We start from the raw sequence: 21039 nt of genomic DNA, 5'->3' as shown, positions 1-21039 counted from the left end.
TGCGTGGGGGAGGATGGTGGGGATGCAGTAAAGTCAGGCTGCAGGACAGCCACAGATTTTCCCTCTTTTTTAAAAAAAGGGAAAAAAGATGAATAAGTTATTTCTACAGCACTGAGAGGCCAGTCTGCCGGTCCAGCTTCGGCACCATTCCTGCCTAGCTCGGCTTGTTTACCACCAATAAAAAGCCCATTAGTTGCACAATGCTTCTGTTAAAAATAACTTCAAAAAAAATCATCACTGGCAAATTAGTAAGACAGCAGGACGCGCAGACACCTCAGTGTGGTGTTATGGAAACCACAGAGGAGTCAGACTTCCCTTGGGAGCTTTTCCCAGGGAAGACGAGCTCAGAGATTTCTCTCCCTTTGAGTGGGCCCAGCTAATTTGAAAGGCTCAGGACCAAAATACAGCAGTCACCCAGCCAACCAGCCCAGGGTTTCCGATCAAATGACTTCCAGAGAAAGCAAACTCATCAGGCTCAAACACTGCTGGTTTGTGCCAGCGCTAATGAGAGCGCAAGGTTCCCTTCACACAGGGGCAGCCAGCAGAGCCGGATGAGATGCTCCAGAGCTTCCCTGAAACTGCCCACCCCTGCCTAGGGTCTGACGCAGCGGCAGCAATGAGTGCTGACTCAGCACAACCCCTCCCTGGCCACCCAAGGACCGGTGATGCTTTTAAAGCAGGGTATAAACACAAAAAGGGGCACGAGCTGCCCTCCTTTAGGGACCCGAACTCCTCACCATATTCCTATGGGTACTGCTGGCGCAAGGAGAAAGACTGACATTTTCCCCATCCATTCCAATATAACTGCTGTAAAAAAATACCCAGCTCCCAGCCCAGTCCCAGACCAAATGAAACACAAAACTCAGCCTCGCCACCTGTCACGCAACACCATTGCTCTCCAGCTAAGAGAGCGTCAGCAGCACAGCGCAGACCTTACACACAGGGCACAGAGTGCCTCTTCTGATCACTGCCCCCGAATTTCTGCAATTCAGGGGTCACTCTGAAGCTGACCTGGGGGTTGACACAGGAAGGGGAAAGAGGGGAGGCACTGCCTGGCTCCCCACAACCCTCCTCGAGCACACAGAGCCAAGGATGCAGGGGGAAGGATAGAGTAAGTCTGGGAAGGCACTGCTCTGTGGGTTGCAGGCAGAAGAGCTGAGCGTTTTCCCAATACCGTCCCTCTTAGCACGCCACCTCCAGAGACTGAGCAACGCTGGGAGCTGCTCTAAACTCAAAAGTAACGTTGCTTTTCCTCTTGAGCCCAGCTCAATAGCCCAAACCCCTAGCATCACCTCCAACCCCACTGTTAACTAGTCAGGGAAAACCCGAAGATACTACTTTGCAAGGATGCAACCTGATTTCATTCACAGTCCTTCCCAACAACAGCAGAATGTCTGCAATTAGGGTGTTTCTGTCTTTTCTCTATGTGAGCACTCACAATCCCTTCCAGCAGCCCAGCTGTCCCTCTCTCCAGCCCCTCAAGGGGAAGCTCCTTTGGGAACATACCAAGCAGAGCTACTGAGAACACTTCATTTGTAGGATCCCCTTCTGCTCACAAGGTGGTAAGAGGTGACTTCAAAAGCAGCTGCCAATACCCAAGGCCATGGTTTAGACTGACCTTTTCACAAGAGGAAACTTTCTCTCCCCATGCCTGCACAGGACAGCGGCTGTGTTTTTCAGACACACACCACATCCTCTAGATTTCTAAGAATGAAAGCAGGGTCAGACAAGCAGGTGAGCAAGCATCGTGCTGAATCCTGGTGGAAAATATAATCTCTGGATATAAAAAATAAAAGCATCCATCAGCACAGAGGACCCACAGTATCTACATTCCTGCTGTTACTAACAATTCTCCTGAAGAGCCTTGAACACTGAAAACCCCCAAGCTGAACCCAAATGCCAAGTCAGGAGCACTCACCAGTGTGGGCAACAACTGGTAAAACCACACCTACCAGACTTCCATAAAGGGGAAGAACTCCTCTGAGCCTAGGAAGGAGAAACAAACAGCCAGCCCCTCCTGCCTACCCCCACCTAACATTTAAATTCAGGTGGGACTTGATGGAGGCAAGGAAGAGATAAGAGCTACCAACAAATGGTGCTTGGGCTGGGATGATGAGGTTGCTCAACCACTTCAGCTGTGATTATCTCCAGCTGGAAATGGGTGAGAGCTGCTCCCCTCGCAGGGTCTCTATTTCTGAAACCAGCATTATGGTTTTAAAGCTATGCTCAGGAACAGCTTTCCCACTGCCAACAAGCCCATTCCACAACAAGTAAACCAGTAACACCAGTGAGGTGTTTGAGTTTGGCCTGTTAAGGTCCCTTACGTTTTTTGACAAACAGCAAAGGCCCTTCTTCAAACTGAGCCACCAAACCGCAGCATGCTTTGGACGCCTCACAGGGACAGAGATGGACGTGGCTACACCAGAACAAACCGCAGCAGAGCTTTGATGGACTGCTCTCTGCGTGGAGATCTCATCCGCCATGGCTTGTGCTGGAGTGCCATCACCTCCAGCCCCACATCATTTTAAATAACTAGCTTATGTCAGGGTTTCTCAAGGTGCTAACTCCATCCTGAGGGTCCTTAAAATCAGACTCAAACCACAACGGCCAGTGACCCACTCCACATTGATCCCTACTGCATCTAATGCGTCCAAAACAATTTCAGGGGAGTGGGCAGGAGGGGCGACTCTGCTCCAGCAGATTTCATGCCGGATAGAGTATCGCATCGCCTGGGCCACTGAAACGTGACGCTGACAAGGTACCATCAGCCCTGCCGCTGCAAGGCAGTGCGCCAGCACAAACACCGCGTCGGGTGCTCCAGCTGGTTCAACAGCAACGCAACCATGTCCTCAGGTCGGATTCAGACCATGGCCTGGCAGCTGAGCTGGATACACGCATCTCCAGTGCCGGCAGCTACGGGAACCAAGCTTCGGTTTGCCCCCATTAAGCCATTTTTGGGTGCGGGGCTGCCCTCTGAGCCAGCGCAGGGGAGGTTAGGGTGCAAGCCCCGGGAGTTTGCAATAAAGGAGATCTGTGTGGCTGGCGAGTGCAAGATCTCCTGGGAACGGCCCTTTTACTGGGCTCCAGATGCTGTGGAGTGATTGCTTATATGAAGGCGGGGGAGGCCTCTTTACTGTTTCTCATTTCCTCCTTTTTTGCTTTCTTTCCCCCCCCCCGATTTCCTGGTTTTGTTCAGAAGCACAAGAGAGTCATTCATCATTTTTCTTCCAGCACAAGGAGCGCTCTCACCTCCCCCTCACCCCTAAATCCCTCCCCACCAGAAAAGGGCACTCGTTCGCCAGCCAAAAAGGCTCGCAGCGGGGAAGGCAAAGCTCCCCGGCTCCCGCAAGCAGCTCCGGCACAAAGAGCCACATATTCAGCTGGGTTCAGTGGGTGCCAGCCCCCAAAGGGTGAAGGCCAAAACTCAACGACAGCAGAAACTCTAAGTCAGAAAACGGATATCAGCAGCGGACGAAAGCAATTTGCACCGGCTTGAATTACGAGCGATGCAAAGCAGAGAGGAATTTGCATGCTGAGGAGACAGATAGTGCCTCAGGTAACCGGAAAAAAAGAGCCAAGAGATGAAGGTCTGTATACGTGTCAGCCCATATGTCCTGATGGCCACTCGACTCGCCGAAACCTGAGAAAACTTTCTTTGCGCAGTTGTCCCCCCACCCTCTGGAAACTGGACAGGCACTGGTCCACGTGCAGTCCAGGCGCTGGATCTGCATCGCTCTACGTGACAGCTAGCCATCAGCCCCAGCTTTGGGATGGGCTTCCAGGAAAGCCCCATTCAGTTTGCAGGAGGGAGGAAAAGGGGTGAATACAGATGCAGACATTTAACCCATCCAGAAAGACAATGACACCACCAGGAAAACCTCATTGTAGGGCTTTGCTCCATTCCCTCCAAGGGCCACTTTGCTTCACAGTCACGCTGCGCTCTCCATAGCTTCTTGATGGCTTCTTGAGCCAGGTCTAAAACACCTCAGCACAGCTGCAACAGAGAAGAGAAGCTCTCTCCAAATGTCCTTGAGAAAGAGAATGAGTAGGAAAACCCCAAAGTAGTTCAAAGTCATGTTCACATTTTTATAAAGCAACTGTGCATCTGCACTGTGCAAACACCTGGGGTATGCTTGGGGCCTTTGGTTTGGCTAATGACCTGGAAAAAAGGAAATACAACAGGACATACAGAAAATGTTCCAGGTTTTGGTTTTGTTTGGGTTGAATCATAACAACAGCAACCAAGTCAAAAAGGTCTGCTTATGGTCAAGGCCAAGGCTTCCTTTTGGTCCTTTTAGAAGGAAAAGAAATCGAAGATTGCGGTCAGTACTGGGGCCAGCTGGGCAGAGGGGAGCCTGTGTACCAGCAACTCCACCAAGGAGGTACGCTTATGGCACAATTTCAGCAAGAACTGGAAGAGCAATGAAAACACAAGCCACCAAGAGCCTGGCCATTTGGGACTGAACTCTTCCACACCCACTGAAGCAGAGATCCGGGGGCTCCTGCAGCTGCTGCTCAGGAGGCTCAGCAAGCCAAGCAGGATTGCTGTGCTCCTCCAGGCTCTGCCCCAAACACCACCAGCTGCTTACGTCAACTGAAATGTCATCGTTTCCCGAGACCCAAGTGTTAGAGTGCAGGGGCCCAGACAGCTTGTGTTCATGTCTTGGCAAAGGAACAGTCTGGGGCCAATTCTCACACATCCTGGGTCACCAGGTAAACTGTTGGCATGCTCTTTGGGGCCACTTTTGAGAGTAAGGCTGCTCATTCCCTTTGCTTTCTTTAAAGATGCTCAAATGGTAAACTTTTTTGCTGCTAGTCTCCCTCAACATCTTTGCAAGCTTGTTTTGAGATTACTTTGTGCTCCCAAGAAGAAATGCCAATATTTCAAAGGGGGGTTGGTTTGGTTTTGTTTTTAACGGTTTGGCAGCCAAACCAAAATGATCAGCCCCAAGCAGGAACCAACACGTGGACTCCATCGTACCCCAAACCCTGAGCGTGTCACCTCCACAGCTCCCAGACGTGCTCCCACAGAGCTCTGCACCTGACCCTCCCAGGATGGCCCCGGACGGCAGCTGTCTCTGGAGCAAGGGCAGGTTTCAGCAGGTCTTCACCGAGCGAGACGGGTCAAAATGAGCCTGTTAGCACCCCGCGGAATGTGTGCAAAGTAAATCTGAGAGGGAAGAGAAGGTGAGGCTGGCAGAAATGCAGCAAGATAATACAAGGGGAGGAAAGAGAGCATTATACTTCATAGCAGGCAAAAAAATAAACCTGCTAACAAAAAAAAAAAAAAAAGGCAATAGGAAAAATGTACAGAGCTCTAGGAAAAAAACAGTAGCAAAGGAGGGAGGCAAGAGGGTCTGGGATGAACACCCTGGCCTGAATGCACATGGTCAGCAAGGGTATAACGGTGCATATTTTCTTCTCCTCACCAAGGAGATCGCGGAGGGCCCACAAAAACCTTTTGCAAATCAGGACCAAGCTCTTCAGTTCTGGGTTCAGCAGCTGCTGGATCATGCCTTATCCATCAGGCTCTCATCCCACAAAAGTCCAGGCTTCTGCTATTGGAAAGAGTATTAAAATAAACTCAAAAAAATCCCAGGAGATTTTGCATTGGACCCTTTTCAGTGTTTTCCTCACCCTGGCATCTTCAAACTAGACAACATGTGGCACTATCGTGGTTTCTCTAGGGTTCATCACTGGAGCAATAAGCAGGTTTTTCAGCCTAAGAAACTGACTCTCCTGAGATATAATCCCACCACCGGGTCTTCCAGGACCAAAGGATACATATCCCCAAGAACAACACACTCAGCAGTACCTGCTTCAGCTTCCTTGACTTCCATGTGGGGCTTCCCAGGGTGCAGCAGAGGCCAAACACCGGTGCCTATGGCCAGTCTGTGCCTGGGGGCTGCAGACCCACAGTCGGGGAGGGACAAGATTGATTACACAAATAAATACCAAAAAGCTGGATGCTAGCCCCCACCCCACGCAGCTCAGCTGGCAGCACAGGGGATGTGGGAGGGAAGCGAGCAACTCAAAACCCAGACAAGTTCCCAAATGAGGCCAGTCTTACCCTATTCCAGCTACGGACCACGAGGGCCAGGAAAAGTCCTGCACATTTTCTTTAGAAAGGAACACAGCAGTGAAAAGCCCCCAGTAGGAGAGTTTTCCTTTCAGCCTGACCTGGACCGTCCCGTGTATCCACCGTGAGGGCACGGCCACCGGCAGCCAGCTCGCCCGCTCGGGGAGGAGAAAAGGGAAGTTAATTTTCACAGCCAAAAGAAAATAGGGAGTTCTTTTCAGATGGCAGGAATGTAACCATGACGTTTAGTCACTTGCTATTTCTGCTTCCCGGATATGTCTCTCTACAGGAAAGCCCCTGGACAGAAGTCTCTCCAGGCAGCATTGGAACATGTGTTTGCCCGAACTTTGGTGTCTAAACCCACTCAGAGGTCCCCGCACCGGCTCCTCGGGGAGCTGTGGGGTGCTCAGGGAGGTTCAGTCTTGCTTGCTCTGCGCCTCGGCTGCCTTAGAACAGATGCATGTGTCTAGCTGGAAACAGAGCAAACCTGCAACCCTGGCTTAAGGCCGCTCAGAGTCTGACTCACCAGCTGAAAACAGCAAAGCCCCGCTCTCCCCACGACGTGCAAGCCAGGACACGACGGCAGCACGTCACTGCACCAGCCCCGGCGCTGCGTGGGGCCGAGTTCGGAGCGGAGGGGAACCAACGCCGTGTCTCCGGCTCTGGAATGCAGCCGTTCACCACCGTCACAATGGGGAAATTGCATTTGCTCCACGTTGAGCTGCAGTGGTGAGTGACCCTACCTCACGGCATTGCTCCTGAATAAAGCTAGCAGCCCTAGCCGAACTCCCAGCTCCATCTCGGGGCCAGTATCTGATCCCCCAGGTCCCAGTCCCTGCCAGGCGGTGCTGCGTGCCCGCCAGGCACCGTGCGTGCTTCCACAGTTGGAGAGAGAAGAGCGCAACCCATCCTGGGGTTACTCCAGTACAGGGCAGACCGCACACCTTGCACAACCAGCCCCAGGTACTGGCGTCAGGCAGTCAGCTCAGCTCAGGTCACGCTGCTGACACAGTTCAGCCCACAACTTCCAAATCCAGGGATTCCCAAAGCACAGCCCGGTCTGCCGCCTTCGTTGTGTTACCACACTAATTGCAGTCTTGCATCGCAGACACTTTCTGCCACACAGCCTGAAGTCCCACCCATTCACAGCTCTTTCTTGGACAAAATTTTTGGAATCTCCCCCATTAAAAATTTTTGTAGATCTGATGGGAGTCCACGGCTTCAAGAGAAAAGCTGCAAAAACTTACTGCAGACCCTGCAGAGTTTACCAGGATGTAATTTATATGGCAGTGGGCAGCCCGCAGTGGGTTGCAAACTCTCCCACAGCAGCATTCACACACTTAATACTGAGCTCAGTGTCAGTCTTGAACATGGCTAATGATGATGGGACACATGCAGGATGTATAATTTAACTGCCAAAAATTGCAGCTTCATCACAGCATGCCACAGAGGGGATATGCCTTCAGTTCACTCTCCCCACATAGGCAGGGGTAATAGAAGAACTGGAAAAAAAAAACAAACAACCAAGCACAGACTCAGTTAAATATTTATGGGGGGCCACTGCATTTCAATCACAAGCAGTCTTTTAGGTCAGCTGGGACATGGCAGCTCTACCAGGGCAGATGAATTCCAGGGGACAGGACACTGCTGAAAACCACAACGCAGAGACTGAACTCTCCTAGCTCTTAACTCAGGGAAAAACCAGACCTGGGCTGGGTTGTACTTCCACTGGGCACAGCCTAAGTGATGGGACCTCCCTTCTCGCCGCGGCTCCTGGATGCACAAGGTGCCTCAACAAGATGGGAACAGGTAACAAACCATATTTGTAACAGCAACCTCAAATTGGTCTTGTAGATAGAGATCTTCCCATCCCGAAGCCTCAAGACACCACAGTGATGCACACAGCCAAAGGTTTGCTTGCCTCCCCCAGCGCTTGGAGCCCCGCTGCTACAAGTCAGAAGGGCAGCTCACGTAACGAAGAAGGGATCTCTCAGCAGCTGGCAGACAGGGCTGTGCTTTGGAAATCCCTGAAATCACAGGCTGAGCAGTGTCGGCGGCATGATGAGTGTCCGTAGTGCTGTTCCCACCTTGCAAGTCTCACTCTATACTCTTTTCATAAATTCCCAATTTGTGCACTGCTGGCTACCACCTAAGGCAGCCTTATGGGCGTGATGGACCTTTGCCCACACTGGTCTGCTGCCCGGTCACATCTGCACTGCCTAAGCGCTTTCAGCATGGTCTGAATTTGCAAAGGTTGGTTCCAGCATGCGCAGGACCAGACTAATGGCTAGGGGTTAAGGTAACAAATCCTTGAAACCAGCCTGATAAAAAGAATAAACAGAAAAATGGAGGAAAGCAATGACGGAAATCAATAATAAACATTACTAGAAAGACAGAAGCTTTTCAGCTGTCTGAGATTAGAAGATCTGTTATCATTTTTTACTCTTTTTCACCGGACACATTTTGTTAATGCTGAAAATTTTATGTTTCAGCTCTTTGTCAGCTCAGCTGGCGTTAGTCCCTGCGGGACGAGAGTCACGGGTCTCAAGAGGGCTGAGCACCAAACAAACCATGCTCTGGGCAGTGGGACCTGCAGGAACTTTACCACCTCCCTGGTAAGCTTTGCCAAGCTGAACTCACTTCATCCAAAACAGAGGTTAAAAAAAAGCAAACAAGTCAAGCCCTGGCTCACAAAGGTGGGGCTGAGCAGAAAGGTGGGGTTAGATTCAAAAGGAGAACCCCCTGTCCAAACACAACTATCTGAAGCAATATTCCTAAAGCAAACACTGTAAGGACCGGGGAGCAGGACATATTTTGCACACCTGCCCCTTACAAGCAGGCAAACCTCAAGACAACGTCAGCGCTTCTAAAAAGGGATTAAAATAAAAACACACTGAGTCCATGGACAATCTTTGTTTAAAAAGCCACATGAGAGGCGATACATTTCTACAGGCTGACTCCCCACAAAGGTAAGCAAGTGAAAGTTATCAGCTCTGGGCTCCCAAAATATTTACTCAGCCTAATGCTGTTCTGGCTGCTCTCAAGTAGACCTTTCCAAAGTCCCACGCTATCATTTTTATGGCATACCCTTGACCAAAACTCAGACGCAGAGCACCCTCTCCCAAGGGTATTTCCAGGCACTTTACTCCCATAGAAGCAAACAGTGTCCTTGCCAGGTAGGAACAGTGCTATGGGGGAGAGGAGGCTGAAGGTGTGCAGTCTCCACTGTGCAACATCCAAGGGTCAGACCTGAATGCTGCATGAAATGGAAACTGCCAGAGTAATTAAGAAACCGAGATGGATGGCTTAGGCTGAGCAGAGGCCAAGAGGCTGAGAGAAGACCCTTGTGGAGCAGGCTGGAGTGTTTTAGTGGCTGCAATTCATCTAAAACGCGGGTTTAGATCTCATCTGGCCAAAAGCCACAGCTTGGGAAGCACGTCTTGTCAAGGATGTCGGTATGCTCTGCGTGTTTCCTCACAAAGGCTTGGGATACCAGTTCTTATTTTTAGTACTATTTTCATTTCTGCATGTAATGAGCTCAGCGTTTCAGGCAGCCCTGGAGGAGCAGGAAGGACATGTCCTGTAATAAAACTAATTAATTCATGTGGAATTTCAAGCCATTATTGTGAAAGTGGCCAAATTCCTCACTCCTGAAAAGCTGCCAAAATGGCCATTAATCTGGCTGTGGTCACAAGCAGGATTCCTGTGGCCTCCTGCAACACCCGGCCGGCCCCCGGGACAGAGGCTGCAGAAACCAAAGTGGATGTTGTTATTTCCTCACACCAACTCCCACAGCCCAAGTTTTACTAAACAAGACAGTTGCCTCAGAGGGCTCCATGCCAAATTCCTCCCAGTGCCCCCAGACCAAGCACTCCCCAGTCATGTGCACAGAGGTCTAGACCTCCAACATCAGCCTAAATCAGGCCGTTCAGCGTTATCCAAAGCTCTGCAGACCAGCCGTTTCCACCTGCCCAGCCTTGGCGATGCTCTCAGTGACCGGCACCCTGAAGGGAGCAGGGTACCGAATTTGTCCTGGAGACATCAGAAGTTGTATTCCCACCACCCAGCTGGGTGTGCTAGGAGGCCCAGCTTTTTGGTCCCATCTCCCAGCAAGGAAGCTGGGCTCCTCCACAGAGAGATTCCAGGCAAGAATCTCATCGACCGAAATCCCTCAATAATGCACAAGAATTAATGGAATCTGTCTCACTCCCTGCAAGCTGGGGGTGACAGGATCTGTGGGGTCTGGCAGGGAGAAAAAGCATGGAATAAACTTATTTTAGTCACTAATATCAACAACAACAAAATGACTTAGAATACCCACAGGGAGCTGACCCGTTGTGTAAGAAGGCACCATTTTGCCACAGTCTTGTTTTTCTCTCCCAGTTCTGGACTGCTCTTTAAATTCAGTGATGGGCTAGAAGGTTAATCTCTAACTAGCACCTCTAGTGCTGTTCCACCACCCAGTCCCAGGAATAGACATATGCCCTTGAACACCACTAGAAATTCAGACCTTCTGCCCCAAATGTCTCATGTAATGGACTATCTGTAACAAGCTGGATTTCTAACAGTCTAAACAAAAATCCCCCCAAAAGCACCTCTGCACAAGCTGTGGAGGCAGCACTGTTTACTATGGCCAAAGAGGTCCCCCACCATGCCCAACCATTGCCTTTGGCCTCCTCATCCCACTTTCCACCATGGCTGATGGTGGATTTACCTGTCCATTCACAGCACAGTCAAATCAAGATGGTGCAGCAGTGATTTCCCTGCCATTACGCCAATACAGTTCATACAATGTTCAGAAGAAAGGAAAGGGCCCTCTACACGTCAGGGATCGTATCAAGCTCCCGGCCCTTGGTTAGTGATGGGTACTATGCTAGAAAAAGAACAGCTGTTGGAACCCAGTAGTGTCGACAGGGAGCATGTTCCACCGCAGGAACATTGTCCTTTACCAGCTGGGCTAAGAGATGCCTTGCTAGAGCCTGGGATGGAGCCTGGAGCAGTTCTTCCAACATTCAGAAAGCACTTTCCTTGCAGTGGTACAGCTGCAAACTTAGAAGAGCAAAGCAACTAGGTGGAGCGTGGATTGCAGCACCTCTGACAAGTGTCCTGAAGAAGCAAGACATAATTCACCACTGCAACTGGCATTTGTCTTTAGCAAAGGCACTGCAGGGTGAGCAAGGAGGATGAGGAGGAACAGAAAACAGCCACAGAAAGCCGTGGGGCTGTTGGGTCAGCCTCACTGCTAACAGAAACACCACAGTGGCCAGCCATTCTGACCCCTGCACCAAACTCTCCCGCTGGCCAGGACCCAGAGGACACAAACCAGGCACCCTTGGGGAGTCCCCAAGCCAGGCACCCCAGATTATCTACAGCCTCAGAAGCTCCACATCCTTCCTGGGGCTATGGAGCAGAGCCCCAGCACCAGCCCTGGGCTCTAATGCTGCGGGAAGATGGAGACCCACACTGGCCACCCCTCCCACTCTTCCTCCTCGTGCCATTCCTCTCTGCTAAACCTGCGTTCCTTTCCCCGTTTCTGCTCGCTTTTGAAGTGCCAGATGAAACAGCACCAGATGGAGGCGAGCCACTCGCCCAGAGAAAGCAACGGGAGACGAGCATTTCCACATGGGCCGTGTGGGAGGGCTGCCATCGCGCTGGTCGCAAATCCAGCGTCTCCCTCCAGCTCACCTTGCAGTCAAACGGCACGCTGAGCACCGCAGACAAGATCTCCTGGATTCAAATAGAAAATGACCCCCAAACAACTTCCCAGATGCAAAAAAAAAGGTCAGATTCTGGCTAGTTTCACTGCTTCTGCTCTTCTGCCTTCACTGAGGCTCCTCAGGATCTGTCCTGCTCCCCTCGAGAGCAAAATTTGGGACTTCTAAAACACAGGGTACTCCCTACCCTACAGCAGACGGGTCACACTGGGAGAAACACACCTGATCTTTGGAGGTACCAAAAAGGTCTTGACGGGCACCCAAAACCACAGAAACATCTTCAACAACTCACTGCACCCACCAGTCCCCCAGACTGAACAGCAAGCACTCTTGGGACGTGGACATCGGGTGCCCACCCTTCTCTAATTTTCAAACAGCAAGAGGAAAATACAGGAATCATAGAATCATAGAATGATAGAATGGTTAGGGTTGGAAGGGACCTTCAAAGGTCATCTAGTCCAACCCCCCTGCAAGGAACAGGGACATCCCTAACTAGATCAGGTTGCTCAGAGCCTCATCCAGCCTGGCCTTGAACGTTTCCAGGGATGGGGCCTCAACCACCTTTCTGGGCAACCTGTTCCAGTGTTCTATAACTCTCATCGTAAAGTTGTCAGACACCTCCTCACCAAGCCAGGAGAAGTCCATTAGCATGGACTGGGTCTTCTACAACTCGTCAGAAGAGCTGAGAACAGACTGCCCTGGCTGAAGTCTGAAAAGCAAGATCTTACAGGGAAATCTTGCTGTGGTCTCAAGTAGAAGTACTGGGCAAGGCTTAATGCATTTTCCCTACATTGCAGGACTATGGGAGTCTCCCATGGACAACACCATGCAAGTGACAGCAACAGCGTGTCGGTGTTGTAGGTATCCTGCATCACTTGGCTACAAGGACAATCTGCAAGGAGGCACAAAAACTCCCCTCTGAAATTGCCTCCAGCAAGCAAGGTGTTGGAGAAGTTACGAATTTCAAGGGCAGAGCATAAGAAATCCCCTCATCCCACCTGAACTGTTTTATCTGCAGAAAACTGTAAGGAAACGCAGGGATTTCAACACGGTCCAATTCCCACCAGTGCTTTGTGTCACTCTCAATTACAGTCCAGAATGAAATACCAAGAAATCGTTCCTTGCTGCCGGCAGAATTAATGGGATCTTTGACTAAGAGAGCACCAGGCAGTGAACTTGTTCCCTCACCAGCCAAGAGGCACAGTGCAGCTTTCTTCAGAACAAAAGCTGCAATCTCAAAGGATGGTTTCAGGCTTATAAAAGTGACCTGACGTTTTGGTCTGTAAGAAAGGCACATTATTACTGACCCTTTCCTTTCTAAACCAATTTATTTCTGCCATAAGCTGATGCAGCAAGAGACTTTATCTTCCCACTGTTACCAAGCTAAATTACGTGTGGGGCAAAACACCAAACAGAAGACAATCAACACCGCGCTTACAAGAAGCAGACAAATGCTGGGCTGCAGCACAGCTCCGGTAACTGCGCGCCAACCCCTTTCTCTTAAGCCTTTCCCTAGGACAGCCACCACCTCACATTCACATGTAATTAGATGGCAACCCGCGCACTTAACGAGGTCACGCTTGGCCAGCTCGTGAATGAGAAATACCTCCAGCTTGCCAGCAGCTGAAGGTAGGCAAAGATGTTCCCATCAGACTCAGCCTGTTGAAGGTAGTTTGTAGAAATAACGAGACGACTGGATTCGCAATTTGCTAAACCGGCACAAAACCTCACCATTCCAGAAAAGTGAAGATTCAGCTGGGTTAACTCCCTATCATGGCTCACCTGGGGTCCAGACAAAGACCAAGACCTGTATGACGGAGCTAAAGGACACCCTCAAAAGCGGTCACACAGGCACTGATTCAGGCTGCACATCCCCAAGGAAGAGACAGGGTGGAAGCGATGGTGGAAGCGTCTGCAATGGCAATGGCTTTGTATCCCCCTGGCACGGAAGGGGTCTGCTAAGCAGCCACGGGATGGAAGTTACATATTTCACCCTGATTCAAGGAAAGGAACCGGGGATTCTTACATCTGGAAACTCAGTACACCACCAAGCCCATAACAGAAATGCTTTAAAAGCATCTTTACATTTTACCTTGGCCTTCCTCTTACTCTGCCTGGAGCAAAAGATCCTACCTGAAGGAACCACAGCCCTAGCAGAGAAAGCAGATGTGACCATGCTCAGAAAGCTGGAACTGCCCAATTCAAGCAGAAAACACAAAAAAATCTTCCAGGGAAATGGCTGTTCCTCCTAGCTCCTTAGTGTTGAACATGCAACCAGGAAAAGCAGGTACAGGAATGCTGCCATCACAAATCCAGTCGTGTTTGTGGGTAACAGCGACCGCTGCCCCTCGGGCTGAGAAGTCAGCCCCAGCAAACACTGCAGCCAGGTCTAGAGCAGAGCCATACACAAACGCACCTCTCGCATTCCAGTTTTCACTGTTTTGCCTCCCAAACTGTTTATCTCGGCTCAATTCCTGGATGTGGATAAAACAAACGACATGGACTTTCTCACAGACGGAGCTTCTCGCTGTTCCCTTGACAAATACCACGCTCAGCGAGTATGAGCCTGAAACCTAGAGGAAAGGAAACAACTGCAAAGGGCAAGAAGGAAACGGATCATTTGCCAAGGGACAGCATGAAAACACATTTCTCCTTTGGGCCAGAGCCGCGAAATCTTCCCAGGCTGCCCCTCCCTCCAAGCCACCATTTTCACACCACCATCACCCTCACCACAACAAACTCTAGTGGGACTGGGGCAGGGGGTAGCATTATTTTCAAGAAGCTGCTCCACCAGGTGTTATTTATTGTCTTAATACTTAAAGATGACAGCCAGGCCAGTGCCCAACCAGGTTAGCTCTTGACAAGACACAGCTGCTGTGAAGGAGCTTGGAGACCTGGTCCACCACCTGGCAAAGTCCCAGAGGCAGTGAGGACAGATGAGCTGTGTGGTTCCTTCATTCACATATCATCCTTAGAGCTGTTATTAATTGCATTTCACTTTTAATAATTTCCTCCAAGGCAAGGAGCTCTGCAGATGTTGGGTTTAACCCGGACAGAGCCACTGTAGCAGCTGTGGACCTGTTACCACACTCCTGTGGATCTGGTTCTTGCAGTTAGCTTTTCTGGTGTCTAGTAATGTCCAAGCTCACGTAGGCCAGGCTGAACACCCAGTTGCAGCATTTGTAACTAACCTCCCTCTTGCTCGTGTGCTGCTGCCTCAAGAGGCGTCTAGCACAGGATGAGGGGACACTCGGAGCCTGGCTCTCCTCTACCCCTCGCCCACTTTTTAGCAACACAGTGCCTTCAGGACGTCCACTGCTGCATTAGACCTGGCCAGCTTGACCAATGGGGTCAGAAGTGGTGGGGGCAGAAGGACAGATACACGCATGCACACGCAGATCATGATGGATGCTTCATTTCCTTATAAAAGCAGGAGAAAAGCAGAAGTCTTCCTGGCAATTCAGTGGATGTGAAAAATGCACTCGTAGCATCACTGGCATGGTTTTCAAGTTGCCGTTAAAATTCCACTTACATTATGCTACCTCCAACCTCAGAATCTTCTGTGTTTTGGAGCAATACATTAAACTGTCTTCTAGCAGCTGCCTGCCAAGGGGAAATGGAGGTTTTGACACTTGACCCATAAGGAAGGATGTGTGGCATTTGGGGCTACCCAAATAAGGATTTTAGCTGGATGCTACAACAAGCTGTGTTTTTAACAGTTAACTGTTTTGACACTGCTTTTGTACCATGGGAGTTCAAAGTTCCCTGACCAGGTGAATGAGGCAACCCCAGCCCTGCAGGTTCAAGTTTGCCTGGGGCTGCATTCTTTGCACAGCTCTCTTCCCATTTGGAAAGGTTACTTTGCACCAGCATGGACTAAAAAAAAACCACATTTGTTTTAAGGAAGAAGTGAGATTCCAAAGCGGCACTCAATAGCCAGCAAGGGCTCTGAGGCAAATCCCACTGAACTAGTACAAATATCCCAGCAACAAAATAAAACAATACTACAAACCCAACTGAACTGCACTGCCAATGAGAAAAAAAAAATCCCATAACCAGTCAGCTTTGAACAGTGTCTCAAGAACCCCTTTTTCAGAATGAACAAGTTTTATTCCTAGGATCTTGTCTCCATTAGGAGCAAACAGATATTCTTCAGCTATTCTCATAACTTGGGCAAGACAATTAGGGACATTTGCCGACATTGAAAAGATCTGCCCTGCTCCACCTCCTAGCACAAGTTCCCCCCTCGGAGCAGCACTGGCACCCTACTGCTCCTTGAGCCAGTTCAGGTCATTGATCTGACTGAAAACCATTGATTTGTTTCCTGGCACTGGCTTTCCACAGGACCAGCTGCTGAACCAGCCTACTCTGACACAAGGTGAGAGCTAAACCCAGCAGAAGGAGGGGAGAAGGACACTGCAGCTGAGAGCTGGACAAGACCACACAAGCCCCTGATTCCAGTTCACAATGGCCAAAGCAGAAGGCAACATCCTCATCCTCCGTCTGAGATTGGAGAGGTTGAGAGACCACCACGATACCTGACACACCTCTCAAAGCACGTTGTGTCTGCAGGACCCATTCAGTCCTGAGCCACCCTAGACCTGTGTGGAGAGAAGATGGCTATGGGACGTCACCTGCCGGGACACAAACTGCTAACACGGCGTACAGACAGCCCTCACTCTGCTCCCTGTGTCCTGCCGGCCCTCCAGCACAGCGTCGAGCCCATCTGCAAAACAGCATGCCGACGTCGCTGAGGTGCTGAAAGAATAAACACACTCAAGAGACTGGCATGAACTCCACGAGCTTCACGCGCACAATAACAACCCTCTGTCCCCAGCCCAGGCGGTTCCAGTCAGCACTACGTAAAGTTTGTTACGCGATGACCTGAAATAAACTGTAAGAGTGTCGTCCCGTGGCATCGAAACTATTTCAGAGGCCCTGATCCCTGGAGGTGCTGAGCCTCCGTCCCACTCCCACCATCGGTGGGAATTTGTGCACTCGCCTCCCTGGGGTGGGGAGAAGTTCTCAGCCTGATTTCCACAGACTGAGGCTATTCAGTTCCAACATTCCCAACATCTTCAAAATACCCAAAGCCTCTTGTGCAATGAGCAACATCCCCTGCTTCCTAGCTGCGTGGTGGTTTATGTTACTTTCCGCCTACAACCATTTCAGGATTGGCTTTGCAGACCTAAGTGGAAGACTAAACAATGCTGGAGCCACAGCAGGAGAATTTGCAGAGTTTTATTCCTTGTTTCATCTGGGCAATCCTTCTGCCTCTCATCAGGGACAAAAAAACTTGCCAACCTCTTAATTTAGGAATAGCACGAGCTCCGCATTCCAGTCCTGAATCAGCCAAAGGAGCCTTTTCAAGCTGGAAAGGGAAAAAAGGGCAAATACCTTTAAGCACATTTGAAAAAAAAAAAAAAAACCTCAACACCTGCCTTTTGCAGGCAAAAACCTGCTCTCGGGGCACTCTTGAAACTAGCTTGACATCAGCATTTGAAAGGGAGTTCCAGTCCCTGCTCTTTCGGGTGCCAGACTGCTTTCCCTGTCACCGCCTTACACAAAAAGCAAACTCTCCCTGTGTCTGTTTTGCAGGCACAGTGCAGATGGAAGCACGATGTGAGTCTGAACAGAAGAGCATCAAGTGGAGCTGGCAGATTCGGGTAATGTTTTTCTTGTGGGTTTGGTTGTTTTGGGGATTTTTTTTTTTCCCTAATGGCTACAACAACCTGTTAAAAGTTTTGTAATCTGAAGAGAGCAAACCCTTTTCTGGATGTCCAGGCTCCTTTGCCAAGACATGCTCGACTGTGAATATTCCAGCTGCATGTTTCACATCACGCTGGTTAAGGATGTGCCAGTATTTTTATGATTCACCCCCTATGGACATCGCAGAGCACCGCATACATTAAAGTGTTTTTAAACTGTGCTATTTATGTGTGTGTGTATTACACACAGAGATACGGTCAAATAATTCACATCCATTGTGAAGGAATAAAGATAATAAAACCAAGCAAAATACCCAGTGCAGTAACGTAATTCTGAAATAAAGTCCATAAAAGCAAAAAAAAAGCAGCATTAACTCAGAAAATCACCTCTCAACCCATCACTGCAATGCTCTCCGCCTCCCCCCCAACTTCTTGTAAAAACATAAGCCTGGAAGTCAGCGCCAGATTCCTTAAATCTAAATGCCCTTGGCTTCTTCTGGAGAGTGTAAAATTCACTCCCTTGACGCCCATACGCTGTAGTCAAGCAAGGTTTCACATCGACGTGTTCTCCAGACTCCTGGCTCTCAACAGCCCTTCGCAGCCTGGCAAAGGAGGGGGGATAGGAGTGGGGATAGGAGTGGGAACAGGAGTGGGGACAGGAGTGGAGGGACAGGAGTGGAGGGACAGGAGCGGGGACAGGAGCAGGGACCGCAGCAGTCGCAGACTGGGTGCAGGGAAGCAGCAGCTTGCAACGTACAAAAGTTTTCTCTGATGCTGGTTTGTCTTCACTCCCATCTCCCTCCATCTCTCCCCCTCGAGCGGAGCAGCATGCGCAGGTACCCCGAACGGCATGCGCAGGTACCCGGCCGCACTCCCATCCTCCCCGGGAACAAAGCCAAGAGGAACAGCCCGAGTCAGAGCACTTTTAAATAAAGCCTCTCCAAGAGGGAAGGGAGGGAATTCAAAGTCGTGCTGCTAAACTAGTTATGAAAACAGGGTCACAGCCCCAGTCGTAGCCAGGAGAACAAAACCAGCAAGGAGGCAGAAGTCAACGAAGGGCTATTTCAAAGGAGAAAAGTGCTGTTTTCTACTCCCAGAGCCGATTCGGCAATTTGCAACATCCCATGGTGAGGGAAAGAGCTTGCGGCCGATCGCGAGGGAGAGGAGGCATTAATAAAGCCAAGTTCTGCCGCATCGGCATCCCCAGGAGCGCTCCCTCCCACAGTGATCGCAGCAACAGGTCAGGAGCCTGCTGGCATCCCCATCCCGTGGGCTGTGTCCTTGAGGGACGCTTTGCTTCCCCCAGCACCCAGTGCCCGGACCAGGGCAGGCAGAGGGGGCCAGGACCCTCACGGGAGCCGGCAGTGGCCACCCCAGCTCCAAGGTGGGCTTTGCTGGGAAGGTGGCTGTAGGGAAGGGGCTCCCCACACAGCAGGGCCCCCGCCAGGCGCCCAGCCACCTTCCAGGGTCCTTTTACTCCCCGACCAAACCCAAACCTGAACCTTCACCTCCCTCTACGCCCCAAAGGACTCCCTCCCGCCAGCTGCATCTCCCCAAACTTCACCCTTCTCTGTCCCCATGGGTTTCCTTCTCCAGAAGACCCCAACATCCACCCTGCTCCCCGGGGCGATCCCTGCATTTCCCCTCCTCCTCACCTCGTTATACCCCGACCCTCAGGTTCCTGCCCCGCGCCAAGGAAACCCCCCTCTCTCTCCCCCGGGGTAGCTGCACCCCAAATACTTAATTTTCCCCACACCCCAGGGATGCACTCCCGCTCCTTACCCCCCTCCCCTCCAGCGCTCCTCTCATTCCTGCCCCCTTTGTCCCTCACTGGACTCTCCCTCCGCCGCAGGGATCTCCCCTTCCCTGCCCTCCCGAGGGGTCCCCATTGAGGATCCCTTTGTCCCCTGGAGGCGCCCGCGCCCCTCTGCCCCGCCGCTGCCCGGTACCCAGCGCGCCGTGCCAGGTGTGCGGTGCCGGGTGCGCGGTGCCCGGGTGCGCGGTGCCCGGGTGCGCGGTGCCCGGTCCCGAGCAGGCAGCGCGCCGCGCAGGGCACTCGGTGCGCGCGGATCTCGGCGCGCCCTGGCCTGACCCGCCGTCCCCGGTGCCGGGCGCTGCTCACCTGCGGGGCGCTCGGCGCTGGCGCCGTACTCAGCCGTGTCGCGGCGGCGGGCGCAGGTGCCCTGCCCCTGCACCAGGGCTTGCAGGGGCAGCTCGGCGCCGGGGTCGGGGTAGCAGCGCAAACCGGCGGCGCAGCGCGGCGTGTAGACGCCGCACGCCTCGGCCTCCAGGCGGGCGCACACCGGGCAGCAACCGCAGCCCGGCTCCCGCACCAGCTCCGGGCAGGGCGGCCGGGCGGCCGGGGGACAGGCGGCCAGGCGCTCCGCCGTGCAGGGCGGGCAGCGGAACAGCACCTCGGGCAGCGCCGGCCCCGCCAGCGCCAGCGCCGCCGCCGCCGCCGCCACCAGCAGCCGCGGCCAGGCGGCCCGCGCCGCGCCGCCGCGACCGACCCCGCCGAGCGCCATGGCGGGACTGACGGGCGGCGGGGCCGGCAGGTGGACGCGCGCTCGGCCCCCCGGCGGCGCGGCAGGGCGCGGAACGGAGCGGAGCCGAGCGGCGCGGCGCGGAACGGAACGGAACGGAGCGGAGCGGGGCCGGGCGCGCCGCGGCGCCGCCGGGTCCTAGAGCCTCCCCCGCGCCCGCCCCCCACACACACACCCCTCCTCGTGAGGGTCGGGGCTACCCCAGAGGAGGGTGGGGGTGCCCCAAAGATGGGAGGGGTCTCACCAACACAGCGCGTGGGCGTGCAGCGATGGGAGTCGGGTCTGGCGCACCAGGGATGGGGTCCATCCTGCTGGGGAAAGTGGGCCAAACCCAGAGGGAATCGAGGCCTGCCCCCACAGGGGGGATTGGGGTCTGCCCCCACAGAGGCACCCAGTACAGGGAGGGATGGAGATCCTTCCCCCCACCACAGGGGTACCCAGTGCTGGGGGGCGAACTGGGTGGTCTCCACACCCCCAGAGAGAGCCAAGAAGGGGGCCGGAGGGCAGGCGGGGGCGCACTCTCACCCCACTGCCCCAGAGGTTCCAGGCTGAGCACCAGCCGCCGCATTTCAGGCCAGGTCCCAACCATGGGGACGTGAGGCAAAACTTAGGCTCAGGGACAGTCCTGCCATCCAGCCTCCACCAAACGCTGGGCCTGGGAGCCACCTTGCATGGGGTGGCTGCGTGGGAGGAGGACCCCGAGGCCGAGTGAGCCCCCTTGGAGATGCAGGGCTGCATGCCCACAGGGCCACCTGCATCCCCAGCCTGGCTCCCCACAGGGCGTTCACAGCCCCAGACTGAAGCCACCTCAGGCTCAGCGCCTCCCCTGCAAGGTGCCCAAAAGCCGGGGTACAACCGGGAGTGCAGAGGCAGAGCTCTCCGGGCTTTGGGGTTGTGGTGTGAAATACCCGTTTCCAACCCTCTCACACTCCGTGCTGCCCAACTGTCACAGGCTGCACGGAGGGTTTTAACTACAAGGAGTATTACACAGAGGT

At 52.6% G+C, this 21039-nt stretch overlaps 1 protein-coding gene across 1 annotated transcript in view; it reads right to left on the bottom strand.

The window, feature by feature from the left end:
* Window positions 1–20064, bottom strand: part of IGFBP2 (insulin like growth factor binding protein 2) — a 61365-nt gene extending 41301 nt beyond the window's left edge. The window contains exon 1 of the mRNA XM_086751425.1: window positions 19624–20064. Within this exon, the coding sequence (XP_086607551.1) occupies window positions 19624–20026 (403 nt within the window). The 5' untranslated portion in view covers window positions 20027–20064. The remainder of the gene's footprint in view (window positions 1–19623) is intronic.
* Between the last annotated feature and the right edge of the window lie 975 nt (window positions 20065–21039).

Source organism: Chlamydotis macqueenii, chromosome 6 (assembly GCF_036417535.1).
Source record: "Chlamydotis macqueenii isolate bChlMac1 chromosome 6, bChlMac1.mat, whole genome shotgun sequence".
NCBI classification, from domain to species: domain Eukaryota; kingdom Metazoa; phylum Chordata; class Aves; order Otidiformes; family Otididae; genus Chlamydotis; species Chlamydotis macqueenii.
This window is presented reverse-complemented; position numbering and strand designations above follow the sequence as displayed.